The sequence below is a fragment of the Staurois parvus genome, unplaced genomic scaffold (genome assembly GCF_062004578.1).
Source record: "Staurois parvus isolate SC_StPar_1 unplaced genomic scaffold, SC_StPar_1.0 ptg001022l, whole genome shotgun sequence".
Classification (NCBI taxonomy): domain Eukaryota; kingdom Metazoa; phylum Chordata; class Amphibia; order Anura; family Ranidae; genus Staurois; species Staurois parvus.
The window spans coordinates 113,113-135,914 of NW_028318818.1; the positions used below are offsets into that span (position 1 = coordinate 113,113).

A 22,802-nucleotide genomic window follows, 5' to 3' on the forward strand; every position below is an offset into this window, starting at 1 on the left:
GTGTATCCTGTGTGGGTGAAGATGGCCCTTTGCATGGGTTGTACACATTGATACGGCCCTGTGAATGAAGCCCTATGGTTGCTGCTTGCTCTCTCCCATATGTCGGTGTATTCGCCGTCTGCGGAGGGTATTATAGTACGACATGTCAGGCTGAGTCTGGCGCAGAGACGGGTTATAATTAGTAGTCAGGATCATCGGTCACCTCCCTTCCAGCTGTGTCTCTTAGCAGGCTCCACATGGTGTCCTGTCACCTCACTATGCAAGCTTCTAAATACAAACCATGAGACAGCGGCCACCAGGACCCTCACTGGTGTCACGTGGTAGGAGATGCTATGAGGATTATTATTATTATACAGGATTTATATTATTATTATTATTATACAGGATTTATATTATTATTATTATTATTATACAGGATTTATATAGCGCCAACAGTTTGCTCAGCACTTTACATTATAGTGGGAGACAATACAGTTCAATGCAAGAGGGATTTGAGGGCCTGATCCTTGGAGCTTACAATCTAGGAGGGAGGGGCTAGTGGTACAAAAGGTAATAACTGTGGGGGATGGACTGGTTGGAAGAGTAGAGGATTCCATTATTAGCAGAGGGCGGGATAGGCTTCCCTGAAGAGATAGGTTTTCAATGATCGCCTAAAGGTAAGTAGAGTAGGTGATAGTCTGATAGATTGGGGTAGGGAGTTCCAGAGGATGGGTGACGCCGTGGAGAAGTCTTGGAGACGAGCATGGGAGGAGGAGACAAGGGAGCTAGAGAGTAGGAGGTCTTGCAAGGAGCGGAGTGTACGGTTTGGGTGATATTTAGAGATAAGATCGGATATTTAAATTAGGGCAGTGTTGTGGATAGCCAAAAACACCTGAGACTCACTAACCCCAGATGTGACACTTTTTTTATTATTATTATTATTATTATTATTATACAGTATTTATATAGCGCCAACACTTCGCTCTGCTGACACTTCTCATATCAATGATGATTGTGGTGGCCCCAAGTGTCACTTTGGTGAAAGGTTGTCTGTGGTGTCACTGTCGGGGGTGGTACTGCTGGTAGACGTGGAATACTGGGGTGCAGTATGGCTGTACCATTGGCGTTCTGTTGCATGTTAATGTATTTGTGGGTAACACAACACAGTGTACCATTGCAGCGCACTGCCTTAGTGCATTCATAATAATATGGAAGTGTAAATGAGGTGACATGTCCCTTTAAATGGCAATTTGTTAACCCTTTTCAACCTGATTACCTGGTTTTAAAAAAATTTAAATTTGATGCAAGTATGTGTTCGTAAAGTGGAACTAAAATCCCTGCAACAATCTTTTTTTAAAAAAATGTCATCCCTCCGTCCCCCCTCTTACACAAATGCTAACAAATTTCATTCCATTTTTACCTTTTTATTGCTGTTTGTTCTGCAAAGTAACACTTCAGAGTTTCAGGCTTAGGCTGAGCCCCTCTGCCTCCTGGGATGGCTCTGTCATAGCTGCGCCGAGAGGCAGTGTCTTACCAAGCTGCGCATGCGCACAAATGCTTCTGGTGCTATAGTGGCAATCTACAGAAGCTGGCAGCATTTGTGTGCATGTCCAGAAAATCCTGCCATCTGGGCATCACTGGTGGTCTGCCAGGGTCCAAGAAACAGAGAAGAAACCAGCAATACATATATATATATATATATCACATACATACACACATACATACAATTTTGTAACTTTTTTATTTCACTTTTCTGTGTTCTTTTTATATAATCTTTATGTATACGATTTTTTTTTTCTTTTTATAATTTCTTTTCTTTATATTGGGTTATTTTTACCTCTATGGGTTGCTAAAAAACGAAAAAAGAAAAAAAGAACAACACACTGCTTACTATATAAAGATTGGTCAATCCAAGTCACATACTATATTTTTTTATTTATTTATTTCAGGTGCTTATATAGCGCCATCAATTTACGCAGCGCTTTACATATATATTGTACATTCACATCAGTCCCTAACCCTCAAGGGGCGTACAATCTAATGTCCCTAACTTACCTTCATACATACACATATTAGGGACAATTTAGACAGGAGACAATTCACCTACCAGCATGTCTTTAGAATGTGGGAGGAAGCCGGAGTGCCTGGAGGAAACCCACGCAGGCACAGTGAGAACATGCAAACTCCACGCAGGTGGTGCTGTGGTTGGGATTTGAACCAACAACCCCAGTACTGCCAGGGGGAAGTGCTAACCATTTAGCCACTGTGCTGCCCCACACGTAAACTAAAAAAAAGTCCCTTCTAGCCCTTCATTTTGCTAAGAGATCATGAGAAACACTCCCCCAGCATTTCTGACCATTTTTGAGTAAGGGCAGATGATTCGTGTATCATTTTATTTCCTGGAATCCATCTACCCTTAGCTCTGGCATAGGCTAAGCTGAGAACCCTCCCTCTCCTCCTGAAGACGTCATTTGCCTTGTCATGGAAACCATCAAGTAACTGAAGACGTTAAAAAAAAAAAAGTTTAAAACAAGTAATTCTACACCTTCCTATCTATTGACTAGGATCACAAATAGTCCATGTTGATTGAGGGAGTGAAGCTCCCCTTTAAGTCGTGGATGTCTATGGATCATTTTTGGAGAATAAGGATCCTGTTTAGTGTCACTTTAAATGAGTGGCAGCGCCAGCATGGATCCGTATTGTATAACCAGCATTTCTGGTGGATTTCATATCAGGCGTTGCAGCCTGTCGCGGGGGGAGCCGCCCAGCATTCCTCGCACAGATTATACCTTGTAATCCGGCACTGTGAACACAGGCTATTAAAAGTTCCAAGTCCACCTCGTGTTTGCTGTAACTTAATTCGGCCGCTTACAAAACCCACCGAGTTGCCGAGACTGCCATGTCCTCTCTGTACTCGGTCACAGATCAATGGCGCCAAAACGACGACCTCTATTCCTGTCCGTCTATTGAAAAAGGAGAAATGCGTCTTTTGTCCTGAACGGAAAAGGTTCGGCGACTATTCTGAGGACACGAAAAAAAGCGTAAACCCCCGTGAGCAGTCTGTGAACTTCAAGCGCAAACATGTTGTTTTCAAACTTTTTTACTTTTTGTTGTTTTCAACGTCTGTATAGATCCCTTCATTACTAGGCCAGTCTTCAGTGTTGTGATAGTATGACTGACAATTACTCAGTCATGCAAAACTGGACCCAAATGTATTTTTTACATTTGTTTTTTTTTATTTTTTTAGACAGATACAGCTTACTTTGGTGGCTATAGTGTGTGTGTGTGTGTGTGTGTATATGTATATATATGTGTGTGTGTGTGTGTGTGTGTATATGTATATATGTGTGTGTGTGTGTGTGTGTGTGTATATGTATATATGTGTGTGTGTGTGTGTATATGTATATGTATATATATGTGTGTGTGTGTGTGTGTATATGTATATATGTGTGTGTGTGTGTATATGTATATATATGTGTGTGTGTGTGTGTGTGTATATGTATATATGTGTGTGTGTGTGTGTGTGTGTGTGTGTATATGTATATGTATATATATGTGTGTGTGTGTGTATATGTATATATGTGTGTGTGTGTGTATGTATATGTATATATGTGTGTGTGTGTATGTATATGTATATGTGTGTGTGTGTGTGTGTGTATGTATATATGTGTGTGTGTGTATATGTGTATGTATGTGTGTGTATATGTATATGTGTGTGTATGTATATATGTGTGTGTATGTGTGTGTATGTATATATATATATATATATATATACACACACATACACACACATATCTATATTCAGCCCCCACCCTGTCTGCCTTTAGGCGATCTTTGAAAACTCACTTATTTAGGGAAGCCTACCCCACCTCCACCTCCACCTAGGGACTGTACTTGAGCCTCCTCCACCAGATCATCCCCTGCAGCTATCACCTTTTGTATCCCCTCCCCCTTCCTTTAGATTGTAAGCTCCGTGAGCTGGGCCCTCCTATTCCTTTTGTACTGAAAGCATTGTAATTGTATTGTCTCCCTTATATTGTAAAGCGCTGCGCAAACTGTTGGCGCTATATAAATCCTGTATTATAATAATAATATATAAATCCTGTATAATAATAGTAATTATATATATACACTGTATACATACACACACTCACACACCTGCCTCTGTATTAGGTGCACCTTGCTAGTGCCAAGAATATCTCCCCACACCCAGGGGCGGACTGACCATTTGGAAACTCGGGCAGTGCCCAAGGGCCCGGGGTCAGTAGGGGGCCCCATGAGTTGCCCCTGGTACCTTTTCCGTAGGCTTTTTTGAGTTTGGGCAAGGACACAGGGGCCCCATGATCCCCTATTGCCCGGGGGCCCCATGAGTTGTCAGTCCGCCCCTGCCCACACCATGACACCACCACCAGGAACCCTTGATACAAGGCTGGATGGATCCAAGCTTTCATGTTCTTTATGCCAGATTCTGACCCTACTGTTGCCTTTCTATCATCTTGAACCAGTTGCCCTCTGACATCAATGAGGCATTTGTGTCCACACAGCTGCCGCTCACTGGATATATTCTCTTTTTTGGACCGTTCCCTGTAATCCCCAGAGATGGTTGTGCGTGAAAATCCCAGTAGATCAGCAGTTTTTGAAATACTCAGACCGGCCCGTCTGGCACTAAGTGTCCCTGGCTGTGTCCCCAGAAGAGAGCCCCAACAAGCATGAGTTTTGATGATGCCAAAGAAATTACTTTACTAAAATGATGAGCAATCGCCAGCCATCACCGTCACCACTTTATGAAAATGATGGGCAACGATTGGACATCTTCAGCACCACTATTAAAACGATGAGCCATCGCCGGCACCACTTTACCAAAATGTGCAATAACCGGCCATCACTGGCACCACTTTACTAAAATGTGCAATAACCGGCCATCACTGGCACCACTTTACTAAAATGTGCAATAACCGGCCATCACTGGCACCACTTTACTAAAATGTGCAATAACCGGCCATCACTGGCACCACTTTACTAAAATGTGCAATAACCGGCCATCACTGGCACCACTTTACTAAAATGTGCAATAACCGGCCATCACTGGCACCACTTTACTAAAATGTGCAATAACCGGCCATCACTGGCACCACTTTACTAAAATGTGCAATAACCGGCCATCACTGGCACCACTTTACTAAAATGATGAGCAATCGTTGGCACCACTTTAGTAAAATGATGCAACCTCTATACAGTCACTCCCTTAGACTTACTAAAACGATTGAATGTGAGGGCATTGAATGTGAATGATAAATGATCATCATTGGCCATCACTGGCACCACTTTAGTAAATGATGAGCGATCATTGGCCATCACTGGCACCACTTTAGTAAATGATGAGCGATCATTGGCCATCAATTGCACCACTTTAGTAAGATGATGAGCCATCATTGGCCATCACTGCAACCACTTTAGTAAAAGGATGAGCGATCCTTTGCAATCACTGGCACCACCTTAGTAAAATGATGAGCCATCATTGGCCATCACTGGCACCACTTTAGTAAAATGATGAACGATCGTTGGCCATCACTGGCACCACTTTAGTAAAATGATGAGCCATCATTGGCCATTACTGCAACCACTTCAGTAAAATGATGAGCGATCATTGGCCATCACTGGCACCACTTTAGTAAAATGATGAGCGATCGTTGGCCATCACTGGCACCACTTTAGTAAGATGATGAGCCATCGTTGGCCGTCACTGCAACCACTTTAGTAAAATGATGAGTGATCGTTGGCCATCACTGGCACCACTTTAGTAAAATGATGAGCCATCATTGGCCATCACTGCAACCACTTTAGTAAAATGATGAGCGATCGTTGGCCATCACTGGCACCACTTTAGTAAGATGATGAGCCATCATTGGCCATCACTGGCACCACTTTAGTAAAATGATGAACGATCGTTGGCCATCACTGGCACCACTTTAGTAAAATGATGAGCGATCGTTGGCCATCACTGGCACCACTTTAGTAAAATGTTGAGCGATCGTTGGCCATCACTGGCACCACTTTAGTAAAATGATGCAACCTCTATATACAGTCACTCCCTTAGACTTACTAAAACGATTGAATGTGAGGGCCTGCTCAATAACAAAACCCCTTCAATTTGTATCCAATCAGATTGTATCATGCATGGCCCACTTTAGACCTTTTTGTTTTGGATTGTGCAGAGATGTAAGATCGGTAAGTAGACTGGAACCAGAGGGGAGACGCCTCCTCTATGTGCTTTGTAGTCTGATGGAATGCTGTGCTTCTTCTGAAGTCTTTAGGGCGAGGCAGCGATCGACGGGTACAATTATCCGCACTGCCCTAAGGAGAGGGCGTACCGTCCTGTTCATGCAAGTTTTACAGGTTTGAGCTGGTGGTGAACTTGTGTCATTATCGGAGGAAATCATCCAACACCACCTGCCTTCTCGGCGCTCTGTTTTCAAAAACTCGAATTACAACGTGCAGTAAAATCTACGTAAACCTCTTGTTATAAGGCGTACACAGGGGCGGACTGACCATTTGGAAACTCGGGCACTGCCCGAGGGCCCGGGGTCAGTAGGGGGCCCCATGAAATGCCCGTTACCTTTTTTATAGACTTTTTAGGGTGTGCTTTGACATAGGGGCCCCATGATCCCCTATTGCCCGGGGGCCCCATGTGCTGTCAGTCCACCCCTGGGGTGGACTGACCATTTGGAAACTCGGGCACTGCCCCAGGGCCTGGGGTCAGTAGGGGGCCCAATGAGATGCCCCTGGTACCTTTTTCATAGGCTTTTTTGTTTGGACAAGGACATAGGGGCCCCATGATCCCCTATTGCCCGGGGGCCCCATGAGTTGTCAGTCCACCCCTGGGGCGGAGTGACCATTTGGAAACTCGGGCACTGCCCCAGGGCCTGGGGGTCAGTAGTGGGGCCCCATGAGATGCCCCTGGTACCTTTCATAGGCTTTTTTGTTTGGACAAGGACACCGGGGCCCCATGATCCCCTATTGCCCGGGGGCCCCATGAGTTGTCAGTCCGCCCCTGGGCGTACATGTAGGTGGGGTATGCAGAGACAGGCACACAGGTGGTCGAGCGTTTGCTGCTTCTCACACAGGTACTCCGGATTCCACCCATACTGTCCCTGGTGTGTGTATTTATGGGGGAGGCATTAGAGTGTAAGCTCCCTTGGGGCGGGGAGTGATGGAATGATTCACGGTTTTCTGTAATTGTATAAAATACTGTATGTTCAGCTTAAAGGCATAGCCTACCTTGTGAGAGAAGAAAAAAAAAAAAAAAAAAAGACACCCACATTGATCAAAGAAAAAAATGTGCATACATTCATTTTTTCTGCAGTGAGACTCTGGGGTGCCGTGGCCACTGCAACATACAGCACTCATATATTTGAAAATGTGTGCGACTAAGCCTGGGTTCACATACAGTTGCAAGAAAAAGTATGTGAACCCCTTGGGATTACGTGGAGTTTTGCATGAATTGGGCATAAAATGTGCTCTGAACGTCATCTAAGTCACAATAGAACACAGTCTGCTGAACATAATACTACACAAACATTAGATGTTGCCATGGTTTAATTGCACATAACATGTAAACATTCACAGTGCAGGGAGGAAAAAGTATGTGAACCTTTGGACTTAATAACTGGTTGACCCTCCTTTGGCAGCAATAACCTCAACCAAACGTTTCCTGTAGTTGCAGATCAGACCTGCACAACGATCTGGAGTCATTTTGGACCACTCCTCTTCACAAAACTGTTTCAGTGTAGCAATATTCTTGGGATGTCTGGTGTGAATCGCTCTCTTAAGGTCATGCCACAGCATTTCAATCGGGTTGAGGTCAGGACTCTGACTGGGCCACTCCAGAAGGCGTATTCTGTGCTGTTGCAGCCATTGTTTTGTTGAATTACTTGTATGCTTTGGGTCATTGTCCTGTTGCATCACCCATCCTCTGCGGAGCTTCAGTTGGCGGACAGATGGTCATACGTTTTCCTGCAAAATGTCTTGATAAACTCTGGAATTCATTTTCCCATCAATGACAACAATCCGTCCAGGCCCTGAGGCAGCAAAGCAGCCCCAAACCATGATGCTCCCTCCGCCATGTTTCACAGTGGGGATGAGGTTTTGATGTTGGTGTGCTGTGCCTTTTTTTTCTCCACACATAGTGTTGTGTGTTCTTCCCAAACAACTCAATCTTGGTTTCATCTGTCCACTAGGGCCTCACATACTTTTTCCTCCCTGCACTGTGAATGTTTACATGTTATGTGTAATTAAACCATGGCAACATCTAATGTTTGTGTAGTATTATGTTCAGCAGACTGTGTTCTTCTATTGTTGTGACTTAGATGACGTTCAGAGCACATTTTATGCCCAATTCATGCAAAACTCCACGTAATCCCAAGGGGTTCACATACTTTTTCTTGCAACTGTACGTGCAGCTCGGTATAGCACATGTGATTCGCACAGGAACCGCACCACATTCTTGTACAAATTACATGCGATTTGTATGCGGTGCGATCACAGCCATACATTTCATATGGCTCTAGTCGCACCGCACCCGCACCAAAAACATGCAGGACCCTTTTTTGGGTCGGCACTAGAATCAGATCACACTAATGCGATCCAATTCTTCACATCGCACCGCGTTTTGCGGACCGATTTCGGGGTGTTGTTAACCTACACACCCGCAGCGGTTCGCATGAACGAGGTGCGATTCTGAAGCGGTGCGGGAAATCGCACTGAAAACGCTGCAAATTCCGACCCGCATCAGTGTGAACCCGGGCTTAAGCCATGTTTTTAATGTGAACTGTTAGACCGGGTCAGTTTGGTTTTGTTGCAGGCGGGCTGGCCAGTGAGCTGGGAATTTTTGTTTGTTTTTGATTTGCAATGACGCCTGCAGAGCATTGCAACCGCAACCGATGCAGAGTGGGTGCGATGAGCAGGTTCCTGTAGACTCTTCCACGAGCCCCGGGTCTGTATGGAGGTCCAGATCTACTAATATGTGGCTGGAGGACGTAAACCATGTTCTACAAGTGTGGTGAGATCACCAGTCTTGTATGCAATGGGAGGTGACACCTATGCGTTTTTTTCCAGTGTGTTGGTGTGTTTTGCGTTTTTGACACATTTTGCATTTTTTTCTCCTGCCAATAGGAAAGTATAGAGTGCGACTTTGATGCGACTTTTGTGTGATTTTTACACTCCCTCCCTGTGTGAACAAGGCCTGCGGTTTTTAGTGCATTTTCAGGAACACACTAAAGTCCATTTTAACATGGTTTCCTATGAAACACATTCACATCTATGTATATTCTGCCTCCACATTTTTGGAAAGGGTCGGGGACTTTTTTTCATGCAGCAGTTTGCGTTTTTGGTGCAAAAGACATCAGTAGAGCCGCACCAAAAATGCGTTGTGTTTGTGATTCCTTTGCATTTTTTTGCCAATAGGAAAGTATTGAGGGCGACTTTGATGTGACTTTGATGCAACTTTATACTCTCTGGCACCCAAAGTCACATCAAAGTAGTGCAGGAACATTTTCAAAGTCATTGCAACATCGCAAATGTTCCTGCACTACTTTGATGTGACTTTGATGCAACTTTACACTCTCCGGCACACAAAGTCACATCAAAGTAGTACAAGAAGCTTTTCAAAGTCGCATTAAAAGTAGTGAAGGCACATTTTCAATATTGCAGCGACTTTGAAAAGCTTCTTGTACTACTTTGATGTGACTATGAGTGCCAGAGAGTGTAAAGTTGCATCAAAATCGCATTAAGTCACATCAAAGTAGTACAAGAAGCTTTTCAAAGTCGCTGCAACATTGAAAATGTTCCTGCACTACTTTTAATGTGACTTTGCAGCGACTTTGAAAAGCTTCTTGTCATTGAAAATGTTCCTGCACTACTTTTTGCATGCCAGAGAGTATAAAGTCGCATTAAAAGTAGTGAAGGAACATTTTCAATGTTGCAGCGACTTTGAAAAGTTTCTTGTACTACTTTGATGTGACTTAATGCGACTTTGATGCAACTTTACACTCTCTGGCACTCGGTCACATCAAAGTAGTACAAGAAACTTTTCAAAGTCGCTGCAACATTGAAAATGTTCCTTCACTACTTTTAATGCGACTTTATACTCTCTGGCATGCAAAAAGTAGTGCAGGAATATTTTCAATGACAAGAAGCTTTTCAAAGTCGCATTAAAAGTAGTGCAGGAATATTTTCAATGTTGCAGCGACTTTGAAAAGCTTCTTGTACTACTTTGATGTGACCGAGTGCCGGAGAGTGTAAAGTTGCATCAAAGTCGCATTAAGTCACATCAAAGTAGTACAAGAAGCTTTTCAAAGTCGCTGCAACATTGAAAATGTTCCTTCACTACTTCTAATGTGACTTTATACTCTCTGGCATGCAAAAAGTAGTGAAGGAACATTTTCAATGTTGCAGCGACTTTGAAAAGCTTCTTGTACTACTTTGATGTGACTATGAGTGCCAGAGAGTGTAAAGTTGCATCAAAGTCGCATTAAGTCACATCAAAATAGTACAAGAAGCTTTTGAAAGTCGCTGCAACATTGAAAATGTTCCTGCACTACTTTTAATGCGACTTTGAAGCGAATTTGAAAAGCTTCTTGTACTACTTTGATGTGACTATAAGTGCCACAAGTCACACTCAATACTTTCCTATTGGCAAAAAAATGCAAATGAATCACAAAGTATTGAGTGTGACTTTGATGCGTCTGTGATGCGACTTTACACTCTCTGGCACTCAAAGTCGCATCAAAAGTAGTGAAGGAACATTTTCAATGTTGCAGCGACTTTGAAAAGCTTCTTGTACTACTTTGATGTGACTATGAGTGCCAGAGAGTGTAAAGTCGCATCACAGACGCATCAAAGTCACACTCAATACTTTCCTATTGGCAAACAAATGCAAAGGAATCGCAAACACAACACTTGCGTTTTTGGTGTGGTTCTCTTGATGTCTTTTTTGCACCAAAAACACAATTTGCTGCAGGAAACAAAGTCCCCGACCCTTTCCAAAAATGCAGAGGCAGAATACGCAGAGATGTGAATGTGTTTCATAGGAAACCATGCTAAATGGACTGTAGTGTGTTTCTGCAAAATGCACTAAAAAACGCATTGGTGTGAACCACACCTTAGGACTTGTCCACACAGGTGACCAGAAGGGAAGGGCTGGGGGGGTTCAGGCATAGTTTTACCGCCCCTGGCTGCCCATGTTAACACATCAAGGCTGACCCATACCATGGCATAATACACAGCATGCCTGTAGAGCCCCGGCCTCCCAGTAATCTGCTCAGTTTCTCAGATTTCCCAGATCTTTGGGCGGTCCTTGTAGTGTTGAAAGGCAAACTGTTGTTTTCTCGCCTTCTCTTCCTCCCTGCCTTTCCCATCCCCCGTCTTCCAAGCCTACACGCCTTCTTCATGTCAGTGATGTATCACGTGGTCTCTGCAGGGAATGTAATGCTGGCTATACCATGCCTTTTCCATGTAGGTCGTTTTTTTACAGTTTTTTTTTTTTTTTTTCGTGTCTAGCTTACCTTTGTATTGTCCTTGTAGCTTTATGACAAGATATGTTTTGTATGATGTATACAGATTGTGTCACTGTGTGTGTTTCTACAAACATTCGAAAAACTTTGAAGAAAAAGATATTCAACTCAAAAATTAAACAGCAGGTGGTACCGAACACAACCCATTCAAGTGAATGGGGCTGTGTCCCAACCACCCTGCAATCACAGGCAATACACGTTGTGGGTCAGAATTTTAGGGGTCTCTGAAAAGCTACAATATATATGTAAAGCGCTGCGTAAATTGACGGCGCTATACAAGTACCTGTAATAAATAAATAAAAAGCGATTCACTGTGGATCACTCTTTAGAGGAGCAGCAAGCACTGCTGTACATGTAAATGACCTAATACTTGAGTCTGCATCATATACATTTTCTAAATAAATGAGTGAAGCTTAAAGTAGGATTATAGGCAACACTTTTTATTTTGTTTTGGATACAGTAAGAGAGGGTTATAACCCGTCATATTTATTATTTTTTTTTTTTTTTGCCATCTGTGTCTCATTGTGGAGATTTACCTTCACTTCCTGTCCCATAGCCAAACAGGAAGCAAATTAAAGGAATCCCTTGGAGACCCCCCCATTGAAAGATATCCCCTGTATTATTTTTCTAGGGTCAACCCAAAATTTGGGATTTTCTTTAACTTTCAATGATAATGGTACAGACAGCAATAAAAACTTGATAGGGGTGCTAATCCATCTCCACTCTGTCTGAAATAAAAAAAAATAAAAAAAAAAGTTTTGCCTTTTAGTTATACCTTTAAACTGCCTACCTAACTAAGCATAACACATGTACACAACATAACATAACATAACACATGTACACAACATAACATAACATAACACATGTACACAACATAACATAACATAACACATGTACACAACATAACATAACACATGTACACAACATAACATAACACATGTGCACAACATAACATAACACATGTACACAACATAACATAACACATGTACACAACATAACATAACACATGTGCACAACATAACATAACACATGTGCACAACATAACATAACACATGTACACAACATAACATAACACATGTACACAACATAACATAACACATGAACACAACATAACATAACACATGTGCACAACATAACATAACACATGTGCACAACATAACATAACACATGTACACAACATAACATAACACATGTACACAACATAACATAACACATGTGCACAACATAACATAACACATGTGCACAACATAACATAACACATGTACACAACATAACATAACACATGTACACGACATAACATAACACATGCACACGACATAACATAACACATGTACACAACATAACATAACACATGCACACAACATAACATAACACATGCACACGACATAACATAACACAACCAGAATGATAAAACCTGCTTACATATAATATCATACCTTTAGTACACCTACAGTTGCAAGAAAAAGTATGTGAACCCCTTGGGATTATGTGGAGTTTTGCATGAATTGGGCATAAAATGTGCTCTGAACGTCATCTAAGTCACAACAATAGAAGAACACAGTCTGCTGAACATAATACTACACAAACATTAGATGTTGCCACGGTTTAATTGCACATAACATGTAAACATTCACAGTGCAGGGAGGAAAAAGTATGTGAACCTTTGGACTTAATAACTGGTTGACCCTCCTTTGGCAGCAATAACCTCAACCAAACGTTTCCTGTAGTTGCAGATCAGACCTGCACAACGATCTGGAGTCATTTTGGACCACTCCTCTTCACAAAACTGTTTCAGTGTAGCAATATTCTTGGGATGTCTGGTGTGAATCGCTCTCTTAAGGTCATGCCACAGCATTTCAATCGGGTTGAGGTCAGGACTCTGACTGGGCCACTCCAGAAGGCGTATTCTGTGCTGTTGCAGCCATTGTTTTGTTGAATTACTTGTATGCTTTGGGTCATTGTCCTGTTGCATCACCCATCCTCTGCGGAGCTTCAGTTGGCGGACAGATGATCGTACGTTTTCCTGCAAAATGTCTTGATAAACTCTGGAATTCATTTTCCCATCAATGACAACAATCCGTCCAGGCCCTGAGGCAGCAAAGCAGCCCCAAACCATGATGCTCCCTCCGCCATGTTTCACAGTGGGGATGAGGTTTTGATGTTGGTGTGCTGTGCCTTTTTTTCTCCACACATAGTGTTGTGTGTTCTTCCCAAACAACTCAATCTTGGTTTCATCTGTCCACAGTATATTTTGCCAGTAGTGCTGTGGAACATCCAGGTGCTCTTTTGCAAACTTCAAACGTGCTGCAATATTCTTTTTGGACAGCAATGGCTTCCTCCGTGGTGTCCTCCCATGTACTCCATTCTTGTTTAATGTTTTCCTTATTGTAGATGTGTCAACAAAAATGTTAGCATGTGCCAGAGATTTCTGTAGGTCTTTAGCTGACACTCTGGGATTCTTCTTTACCTCATGCAGCATTCTGCGCTGTGCTCTTGCAGTCATTTTTACAGGACGACCCCGCCTAGGGAGAGTAGCAACAGTGCTAAACTTTCTCCATTTGTAGACAGTCTGTCTTACCGTGGACACAAGAACATCAAGGCTTTTGGAGATACTTTTGTAACCCTTTCCAGCTTCATGCAAGTCAACAATTCTTGATCGTAGGTCTTCTGAGAGCTCTTTTCTGCGTGGCATGGTTCACATCAGACAGTGCTTCTTGAAACCAGTAAACCCAAAACAGGTGTGTGTTTTTTAAGGGCAGGACAGCTGTCAGCAACACATCCAATATCATCACACTGATTGGAGTCAAGGTTGGCTCACTCCTGGCTCCAATTAGCTCTGGGAGAAGTCATTAAGCTAGGGCCTCACATACTTTTTCCTCAATGCACTGTGAATGTTTACATGTTATGTGCAATTAAACCATGGCAACATCTAATGTTTGTGTAGTATTATGTTCAGCAGACTGTGTTCTTCTATTGTTGTGACTTAGATGACGTTCAGAGCACATTTTATGCCCAATTCATGCAAAACTCCACGTAATCCCAAGGGGTTCACATACTTTTTCTTGCAACTGTAACCATAGCAATAGTGTTTGTTCCCCCACCCAATATAAAGCGCCATGTGCAAGTAACAATGACAAGCAATATATGTACTTTTTTTTTTTCCCATAATAAAATAGCAAAAAAGGTAAAAGAAACTAGCATTTAAAAATATGAGAAGTTATACTCTTCAGTGAACCTTGTCCAGATTTGTAGGTATGAGAAAGATTTAAGGGTCATGGATGCCTAGGAAAATATAGTGGGCAGCACAGTGGCTAAATGGTTAGCACCTCCACCTGGCAGTACTAGGGTCGTTGGTTCAAATCCATGGCACCACCTGCCTGGAGTTTGCATGTACAAACCCTGTGCCTGTGTGGGTTTCCTCCGGGTACTCCAGTTTCCTCCCACACTCCAAAGACATGCTGGTAGGTTAATTGGATCCTCTCTAAATTGTCCCTAGTATGTGTATGTATGAATGTGAGTTAGGGACCTTAGATTGTACACCCCTTGAGGGTTAGGGACTGATGTGAATGTACAATATATATGTAAAGCGCTGCGTAAATTGATAGCGCTATATAGGCACCTGAAATAAATAAATAAAAAAATATAGTATGTGACTTGGATTGACCAATCTTCATATAGTAAGCAGTGTGTTGTTCTTTTTTTTTCTTTGGTTTTTTTTTTTCGTTTTTTAGCAACCCATAGAGGTAAAAATAACCCAATATAAAGAAAAGAAATTATAAAAAGAAAAAAAGAAAAAGAAAAAAAAAATCGTATACATAAAGATTATATAAAAAAAACACAGAAAAGTGAAATAAAAAAGTTACAAAATTGTATGTATGTGTGTGTGTATATATATATATATATATATATATAGATAAAGATTATATTAAAAAAACACAGAAAAGTCAAATAAAAAAAGTTACAAAATTGTGTGTGTGTGTATGTATGTATGTATGTATGTGTATATATATATATATATATATATATAATGTGTGTGTGTATATATATATATATAAAGATTATATAAAAAAAATACAAAAAAGTGCAATATAAAAAGCTACAAAATTTTGTTTGTGTGTGTGTGTATACCGTACACACATTATATCATTATATATACATCTTTATTAATACGGTATATTTCTATTCTATATTTTACAGAGGGAATGTATTTCAGTCCACGTTGGCCAGGCCGGAGTGCAGATGGGCAATGCCTGCTGGGAGCTGTACTGCCTGGAACATGGCATCCAGCCGGACGGACAGATGCCCAGCGACAAGACCATCGGAGGAGGAGACGATTCCTTCACTACGTTCTTCAGTGAGACCGGGGCTGGAAAACACGTTCCCCGCGCTGTCTTTGTGGACCTGGAGCCCACTGTGATTGGTGCGTATGCCATTTATTCTATGTTGCTGGAACATTCTGCTTCTTCTATTACCCCCTTTGTTTTGGCCAACATACTCCAACATGGAGCTTACATGGGGTGAATTCCTCTCCATCCTGTCACACCCATAGGGTGTCAACTGAACTGGAAGTTTGGTATAATACCCCAGCAGGGACACTGACATCAATAATTTCCACCTAATAGGTTGCACATCATGAGCAGCTCTTAACTGCCAGAAAAGAGGCTTTAAATTGTTCGTGAATTTCCGTCTGCCCTTCTCTATCCTGCAAAGGGATCCTGTTGTGAGTTTTTCCCAGCAACAGGTCTGCGAATGCGACATCAGCTTTAAGTAGGAGTACAGGTTCCCATTAAACGTCGTCTACAGAAATGTCTTTTGTTATCAGGGCACACTTAATGAGCATGTTATAATTTAATATTTGGATTGCATTATTTTTTTGCACCCCATTGTGCAGCAGAAAGAAGCCAGGGCGATCCCTGTTATTATTGTGCCAAGTAAATTACAACGCCATCACTGAAGACAACCCAGGCAAAAGTACAATAAAAACAAGAAAGGAGTATGACTCATATGTAGCAGCACAGCATGTAAAAAAGTAACTTCATCTATTGAACCGCAAGACTTTGTACTCATTGTGTAGGTGTCACTGCAAATCTGCATTTTCCAGTTTTTCAGTATACAGTACACTGTGCACCCTTGTGTGATTATAACCTCATTCTTCTAAATTCCAGATGAGGTGCGGGCTGGTACATACAAACAACTCTTCCATCCAGAACAGCTGATCAGTGGCAAAGAGGACGCTGCCAATAATTATGCCCGAGGTCATTACACCATTGGCAAGGAGATCATTGACCCTGTCCTGGACAGAATCCGCAAGCTGGTATGTCATTTTGATAATTATTTTTTTTATGTACCCTGCAATTTTAGTCTGGATTATTTTAGTCTGTTGTGGGTGTCAAAAGTATCCAACATTTTAAAGTGACGTTGACCTGGCCTAAAATGTTTCCAAGATTGATTGTAGGCACCACGTGGTGTCTTCAGGCCTTGCAATGTACACGTGGTCTGAACGTATGCCTATGCCTAGATTGAGGCCACCAGCCCCTAGAGCTGAACTCCACATCTATTATTTAGCTGTCAAATATCAGAACCTCTGCAGACAACAGAGACCTCCCATGTAAAAGATAAACAACAGAAGATGGGGCTTAATCTCACCTTGGGCAGAAGTCAAGGCCCCATGTACAACCTGGTCCATGTACAACCTGGTCCTACATTTCACAGGGATCTTCAGGAACACAGTAAGTGATAGACATGTGCGTTTTCCTTTTGGTACGATTCGTTTTTCAAATGAAAATTGCATTTTTGAAGATTCGTATAGGAATCTCCGAATGGACATAGTAACAAATGTCAACGAACCTGAAAAAAAAATTTAACAACATTTTAAAAAAGCATTTGTTTCATTCGAATGAGGTCACATTATGCGATAGTAGTTTGAGCCATGTAACTCCTGTGCGCATGTATGGGAGCAACCTCACCCGCAGCCCGACCATTGAAGTGACTGAGGATCAGCAACCAGGAAGGAACACCAGGCAAAAGATGAAAGCCACTGGAGACCAGGGAGAGCTGTTTTAGCACGGAACTGGAGGGCTCCGTCTGCAGGTAAGTCTGTGATAATGTACTAGTAGGTAGTGCATGCTAGTACATTATGACCTAAGCAGGGGCGGACTGACAACTCATAGGGCCTCCGGGCAATAGGGGATCATGGGGCCCCTGTGTCCTTGCCCAAACTCAAAAAAGCCTATGAAAAGGGTACCAGGGGCATCTCATGGGGCCCCCTACTGACCCCAAGCTCTCGGACAGTGCCCGAGTTTCCAAATGGTCAGTCCGCCCCTGGTTTGAGCCCATGGGGAAATGAGTTAAATTTTCAAAAGTGTTTGATCATGCAAGATTCGGATCACGAATGGATCCAAATTTCGTTCCATTTGTCAATTCGGATGCACATGACACCAGTCGCTATTGTCCAATGCCAGTTCCCTTGGTGGGTTGGACTAGCGTCCGAAGATGTTGAATCCTTCCAATTCAAATTTGTCCTATTCAATAATACAGTATATCGAATATATAGCAATCTTCCGGGAAATACGAAACATTTTTCAAATTCACCTGAACCAACGAATATACGAAAACGATGCCAAAGATGAGAAACAAATCCCCAAAAGGAATCGGGTCAACATAACGAATATGATGAAACGAAATTCTTCAACGAATGAATGCATCCGAGATTAAATAAAAATTTCCAGCATGCACATATCTAGTAAGTGGTTAGAAAACCAATGTAGGTCTTTTAAACCACAACAAGGTGCCTAGACTTCAGCTTTTTGTTAACTTAGAAACATTTTAGGCCAAGTCAAGTCAATTTTACTTTAACAAGTAAACTGCTGTTAAATGGTAAATCTGACAAAATATCACTCACATAACTTATTTTAATAATGATTTGTTACTGAACGATGAATTCCTGCTGACACCAGTCTGACAACAAAAAGTTGTGAAACCAACGTGAAAGTTTGGTAACTTTTTGGTGGAAAGAAAATGTTCTTATTGGGTTTGTTTTGGTATGTATTTCAGGCGGATCAATGCACGGGTTTGCAAGGATTCTTGGTCTTCCACAGTTTTGGTGGTGGCACTGGCTCTGGTTTCACTTCCCTCTTGATGGAACGTCTGTCTGTTGACTACGGAAAGAAGTCCAAGTTGGAGTTCTCTATCTACCCAGCTCCACAGGTTTCCACAGCTGTGGTTGAGCCCTACAACTCCATCCTAACCACCCACACTACCCTGGAGCACTCAGACTGTGCTTTCATGGTGGACAATGAAGCCATTTATGACATCTGCCGCAGAAACCTGGACATTGAGCGCCCAACCTATACTAACCTGAACCGTTTGATCAGTCAGATTGTGTCCTCTATCACTGCCTCCCTCAGGTTTGATGGAGCTCTGAATGTGGATTTGACTGAGTTCCAGACCAATCTGGTGCCTTACCCCCGTATTCACTTCCCCCTGGCCACCTATGCCCCTGTAATCTCTGCAGAGAAAGCTTACCATGAGCAGCTGTCTGTGTCCGAGATCACCAATGCTTGCTTTGAGCCAGCCAACCAGATGGTGAAATGTGACCCCAGACACGGTAAATACATGGCTTGCTGCCTGCTTTACCGTGGAGATGTGGTGCCAAAAGATGTCAATGCTGCCATCGCTGCCATCAAGACCAAACGCACTATCCAATTTGTTGACTGGTGCCCAACTGGGTTTAAGGTTGGTATCAACTATCAGCCACCAACAGCAGTTCCTGGTGGAGATCTGGCCAAGGTGCAGCGTGCCGTGTGCATGTTGAGCAACACCACAGCCATTGCTGAAGCCTGGGCTCGCCTGGACCACAAGTTTGATCTGATGTATGCCAAGCGTGCCTTTGTGCACTGGTACGTAGGTGAGGGTATGGAGGAAGGAGAGTTCTCTGAGGCTCGGGAAGACATGGCCGCCCTGGAGAAGGATTATGAAGAGGTTGGGATAGACTCTTATGAAGATGAGGATGAAGGAGAGGAATGAAGTGTCTTTTTATTGTTGAAATTTTAAGGTGCAATTCCCCTGTCCGTCACTTTGCAACAATAAAGATTTAAGCTAAAATTGTATGCTATGCCTATTACTTTTTTTTTTCATAAACATAAATAATGCTGGAGAATCTTCACAGTATCAGACTATTGGTAATACCTTACTCAATCTAAAACAAAGCAACGTAAGGGAGTTTAACGTCAAGTTTCTTTTTTGCATCCTTTGCACTGACGCTCAGGAGATTTACTAAAACTGGTGCCCTCAAAATCTGGTGCAGCATGGTAGCCAATCCGCTTCCAACTTCAGCTTGGCCAATTAAGCTTTGACAATAAAACCTGGAAGCTGGTTTCTTTACAGAATTGCACCAAATTTTGCACTCTCCAGTTTTAGTAAATCATGCCTTCAGTGTCAAGCACTGGAGGGTGTATGGTGATTTCCACCATGGGCTAGAAAAGTCCACTTAAAGGGGTTTTGGTGGTAGCCTTGATGAGAAGATTTTTTTGAAGTCCGCGGAAGTGCAAAAAACGAAACCCGTAAGTGAACAAAAAACATGCTTGTGCAAAACCAACACAAAAAAGTGCACTTATGGGTGTGCTTTGTCCACCCCCCAAAGGGGTAGGACCTCTACCCTGATCCCCCGGGGCATGAAGCTCCTGACAGGGACTAAGGTTTCCATGTGGTCCACCTAGCCAAAAGGCCTGGCAGACCCCTTTCCTTGTGGCTAGCCTAAAAGGGGTAGGACCCCTTTTAGCCTAAAAGGGGTAGTTGTATTTTTTTTGTCATAATTTTTTGGAAAATTAAAAAATGCAAAAAATTATTTTCACTATTTTTTTTTTTACATACTGTCACCAGTGCAGTACAGCATCTTCATATAACTGGCATGGCGGTGATCAGGGACACTGACTGGTGACAGTATGAAAATTTTTTTTTTTATTTTTATTTTTAATTTTTTATTACATTGTTTGTTTTTCTTTTTTTAAGATTTTTTTTTCATATTTCACTATGTCCAAAGTAGTACAATGTTACCATAGTAACATTGTACTACTTTGGGGAGGTGATCAGTTTTTTTTTTTTTTTTACACAATTTGCTTATAGCAAACAATTACTTTGCTATAAGCAAGCATTTACCAGAATGACATCGATTCATTCAGGGTTTTTTTTTTTTTTTTGTGCTTAGCTGTGATTTGGCCACAGCTAATCACATGACATGTGCATGTGATTAGCTGTGACCATTCACAGCTAGACAGTAGTATACAATGGATGGCATGAATGAAGCCATCCATTGTATACAAGTGTTATGTGACCTGCTGTGATTGGTCACAGCAGGTCACATGGTACCGGGAACAGGGCCGATACTCAGATCTGTCATCAGCCATGTCCGAGGTGCACGGCCGGTGACAGATCGCGCCGCTGCGTGGCTCTGCAAGCGCGAAAAGTGCGCATGTGCGGAAGGACACCATTTGGCGTCCAACCCGGAAATGCAGTACATTTTGCCGGCCGCCTTTTGGCTATTGGCTGGGCGTGTATTGGTTAAGGAACCATTTGCACAGACTTTTAGCCAGGCTGCGAATCCCATGAGCAAGAATCTGATACCTGTGGCTGGGATTGACAACTGTGTGTGAATAGAAGCAGCTATTCATGCCTGTTCACACAGCCAGCGATTATCCCCAGTGGTTAAGGCTGGACACACTTTTGCTAAATGCCCTTGTGAATGGTGCCTACCATAAGACAACCAGTGCACATACCAGTTGGTATCAAAAAGTTTGGAGACTCGTTTTGTAACACGCCAACAGATGGCAGCACAAGTCTGCAAGCACAGTCACAGGGAACACCAACCTTCATAAGTCAGTGTGCCAAAAGACATCATCCTGTGTACATCGGGAGCTGTGCCACTGGTGTTATTCAGACCACGTGCGTTACCACATCTGCTATTTCATCATGGACAGCAAGTTAGAACAAAGAGCAAACGTGAAATTCTGCGTGAAACCCATACACCCAATGTTGAGGATTGTTCTCCGACAATCATCATGCACAGCTGCCGAATGGTTTTGACATTTTCAGGGGTTAAGCTCATTGAAGATCTTTCTCTTGTCGTCTTCCAGTGTTGTTCTTTCACTCTTCGCGGTGTTTTGAGTGGCACACACGCTCCCAATGACTCATTGCAGCATCACTGTAAACTTGCTGAATCATGTCAATTGTCTCTGTGGCAGGTTTGCCCAGTTTCACATTCGCTCTTTGTCCCAACTTGCTGTCCTTGGTGAAATAGCAGACGTGGTAATTCACCCAGGGTCAGAATAGCACCAGTTGCACAGCTCCTGATGTACATAAAACAACATCTTTTGGCACACTGACTTAAGAAGGTCGGTGCACCTTGTGACTGTGCATGCAGCCTTGTGCTACCATCTGTTGGCTTGTTACAAAACTAGTCACAAAGCTTTTTGATACCACCTTGTATTTGTACATGATTACAGGTGATGGCTGTTTTGAGCCTTTCAAAGGACGCATGTCTTTTTCTGCCTTGTGCCTCTTGCTTTATACATTTGGCTGCTGCTTTTTATACATTGCATTTCCTCTCCTACTCTTTTATTGCTCTGTCCTGACTGGCTGCTAAAGAGCAAGTTTATCTTCCCTGACCATCCGCGGTGACCACATTCCTCGGAGGAAGTGATGAGGGCTTCCGGGTAAATCTACCGGTTTCTCTAGCCCTAGAAAACACATTGAATTCACTACAGCTCTTAAGTTATAGAGAAAAACAAGGACTTCCACCTCCTTCCCGAAAGCAAATACCTTTCCTTCTGAGCGATTAAAACACCAGGTACTTGCAGATATGTGGCCCACTCCATGTGATAGCGCTGGGCCAAGCACCAGCACTGTCACAAGGAGAAAGTCCATAGCCCGGTGTAAGCTGTGACTTGAGTGACATGTAGCTTACACAGGCAGCCAAATAGAGAGGCAGAGGAACAAAATGCTAAGAAAAAGCTTGCAGTGGTAGGGAGGGGGGGATTTAAGTGACCCTATTACTTTGACCTGCATGGGCAGAGCCAAGCCCACTTTAAGAGGCCTGGGCAAAGACAATGCCATAACTGTCCTTTTTTTTCTAAAAAGAAAAATGTTTTCTCCTAGGCTAACATGCTTATTTATTGGCTTTAAAACTGTGAATCAATGACATACTACTGTGCAGATCTAGAGGTTTCGTCTGACTTCACTTGTTGCCTGCTTGTTTTG

General features: G+C 42.6%; 2 protein-coding genes across 2 annotated transcripts in view; one reads left to right on the plus strand and one right to left on the minus strand.

The window, feature by feature from the left end:
• The window catches only part of LOC149441141 (tubulin alpha chain), a 44,376-nt gene extending 24,719 nt beyond the window's left edge, over nt 1–19,657 (plus strand). The window contains exons 2-4 of the mRNA XM_089657690.1: nt 15,747–15,969; nt 16,715–16,863; nt 18,603–19,657. Of these exons, the coding sequence (XP_089513816.1) occupies nt 15,747–15,969; nt 16,715–16,863; nt 18,603–19,574 (1,344 nt within the window). The 3' untranslated portion in view covers nt 19,575–19,657. The remainder of the gene's footprint in view (nt 1–15,746; nt 15,970–16,714; nt 16,864–18,602) is intronic.
• The window catches only part of STK16 (serine/threonine kinase 16), a 55,747-nt gene continuing 44,915 nt past the window's right edge, over nt 11,971–22,802 (minus strand). The window contains exon 8 of the mRNA XM_089657694.1: nt 11,971–12,277. Within this exon, the coding sequence (XP_089513820.1) occupies nt 12,214–12,277 (64 nt within the window). The 3' untranslated portion in view covers nt 11,971–12,213. The remainder of the gene's footprint in view (nt 12,278–22,802) is intronic.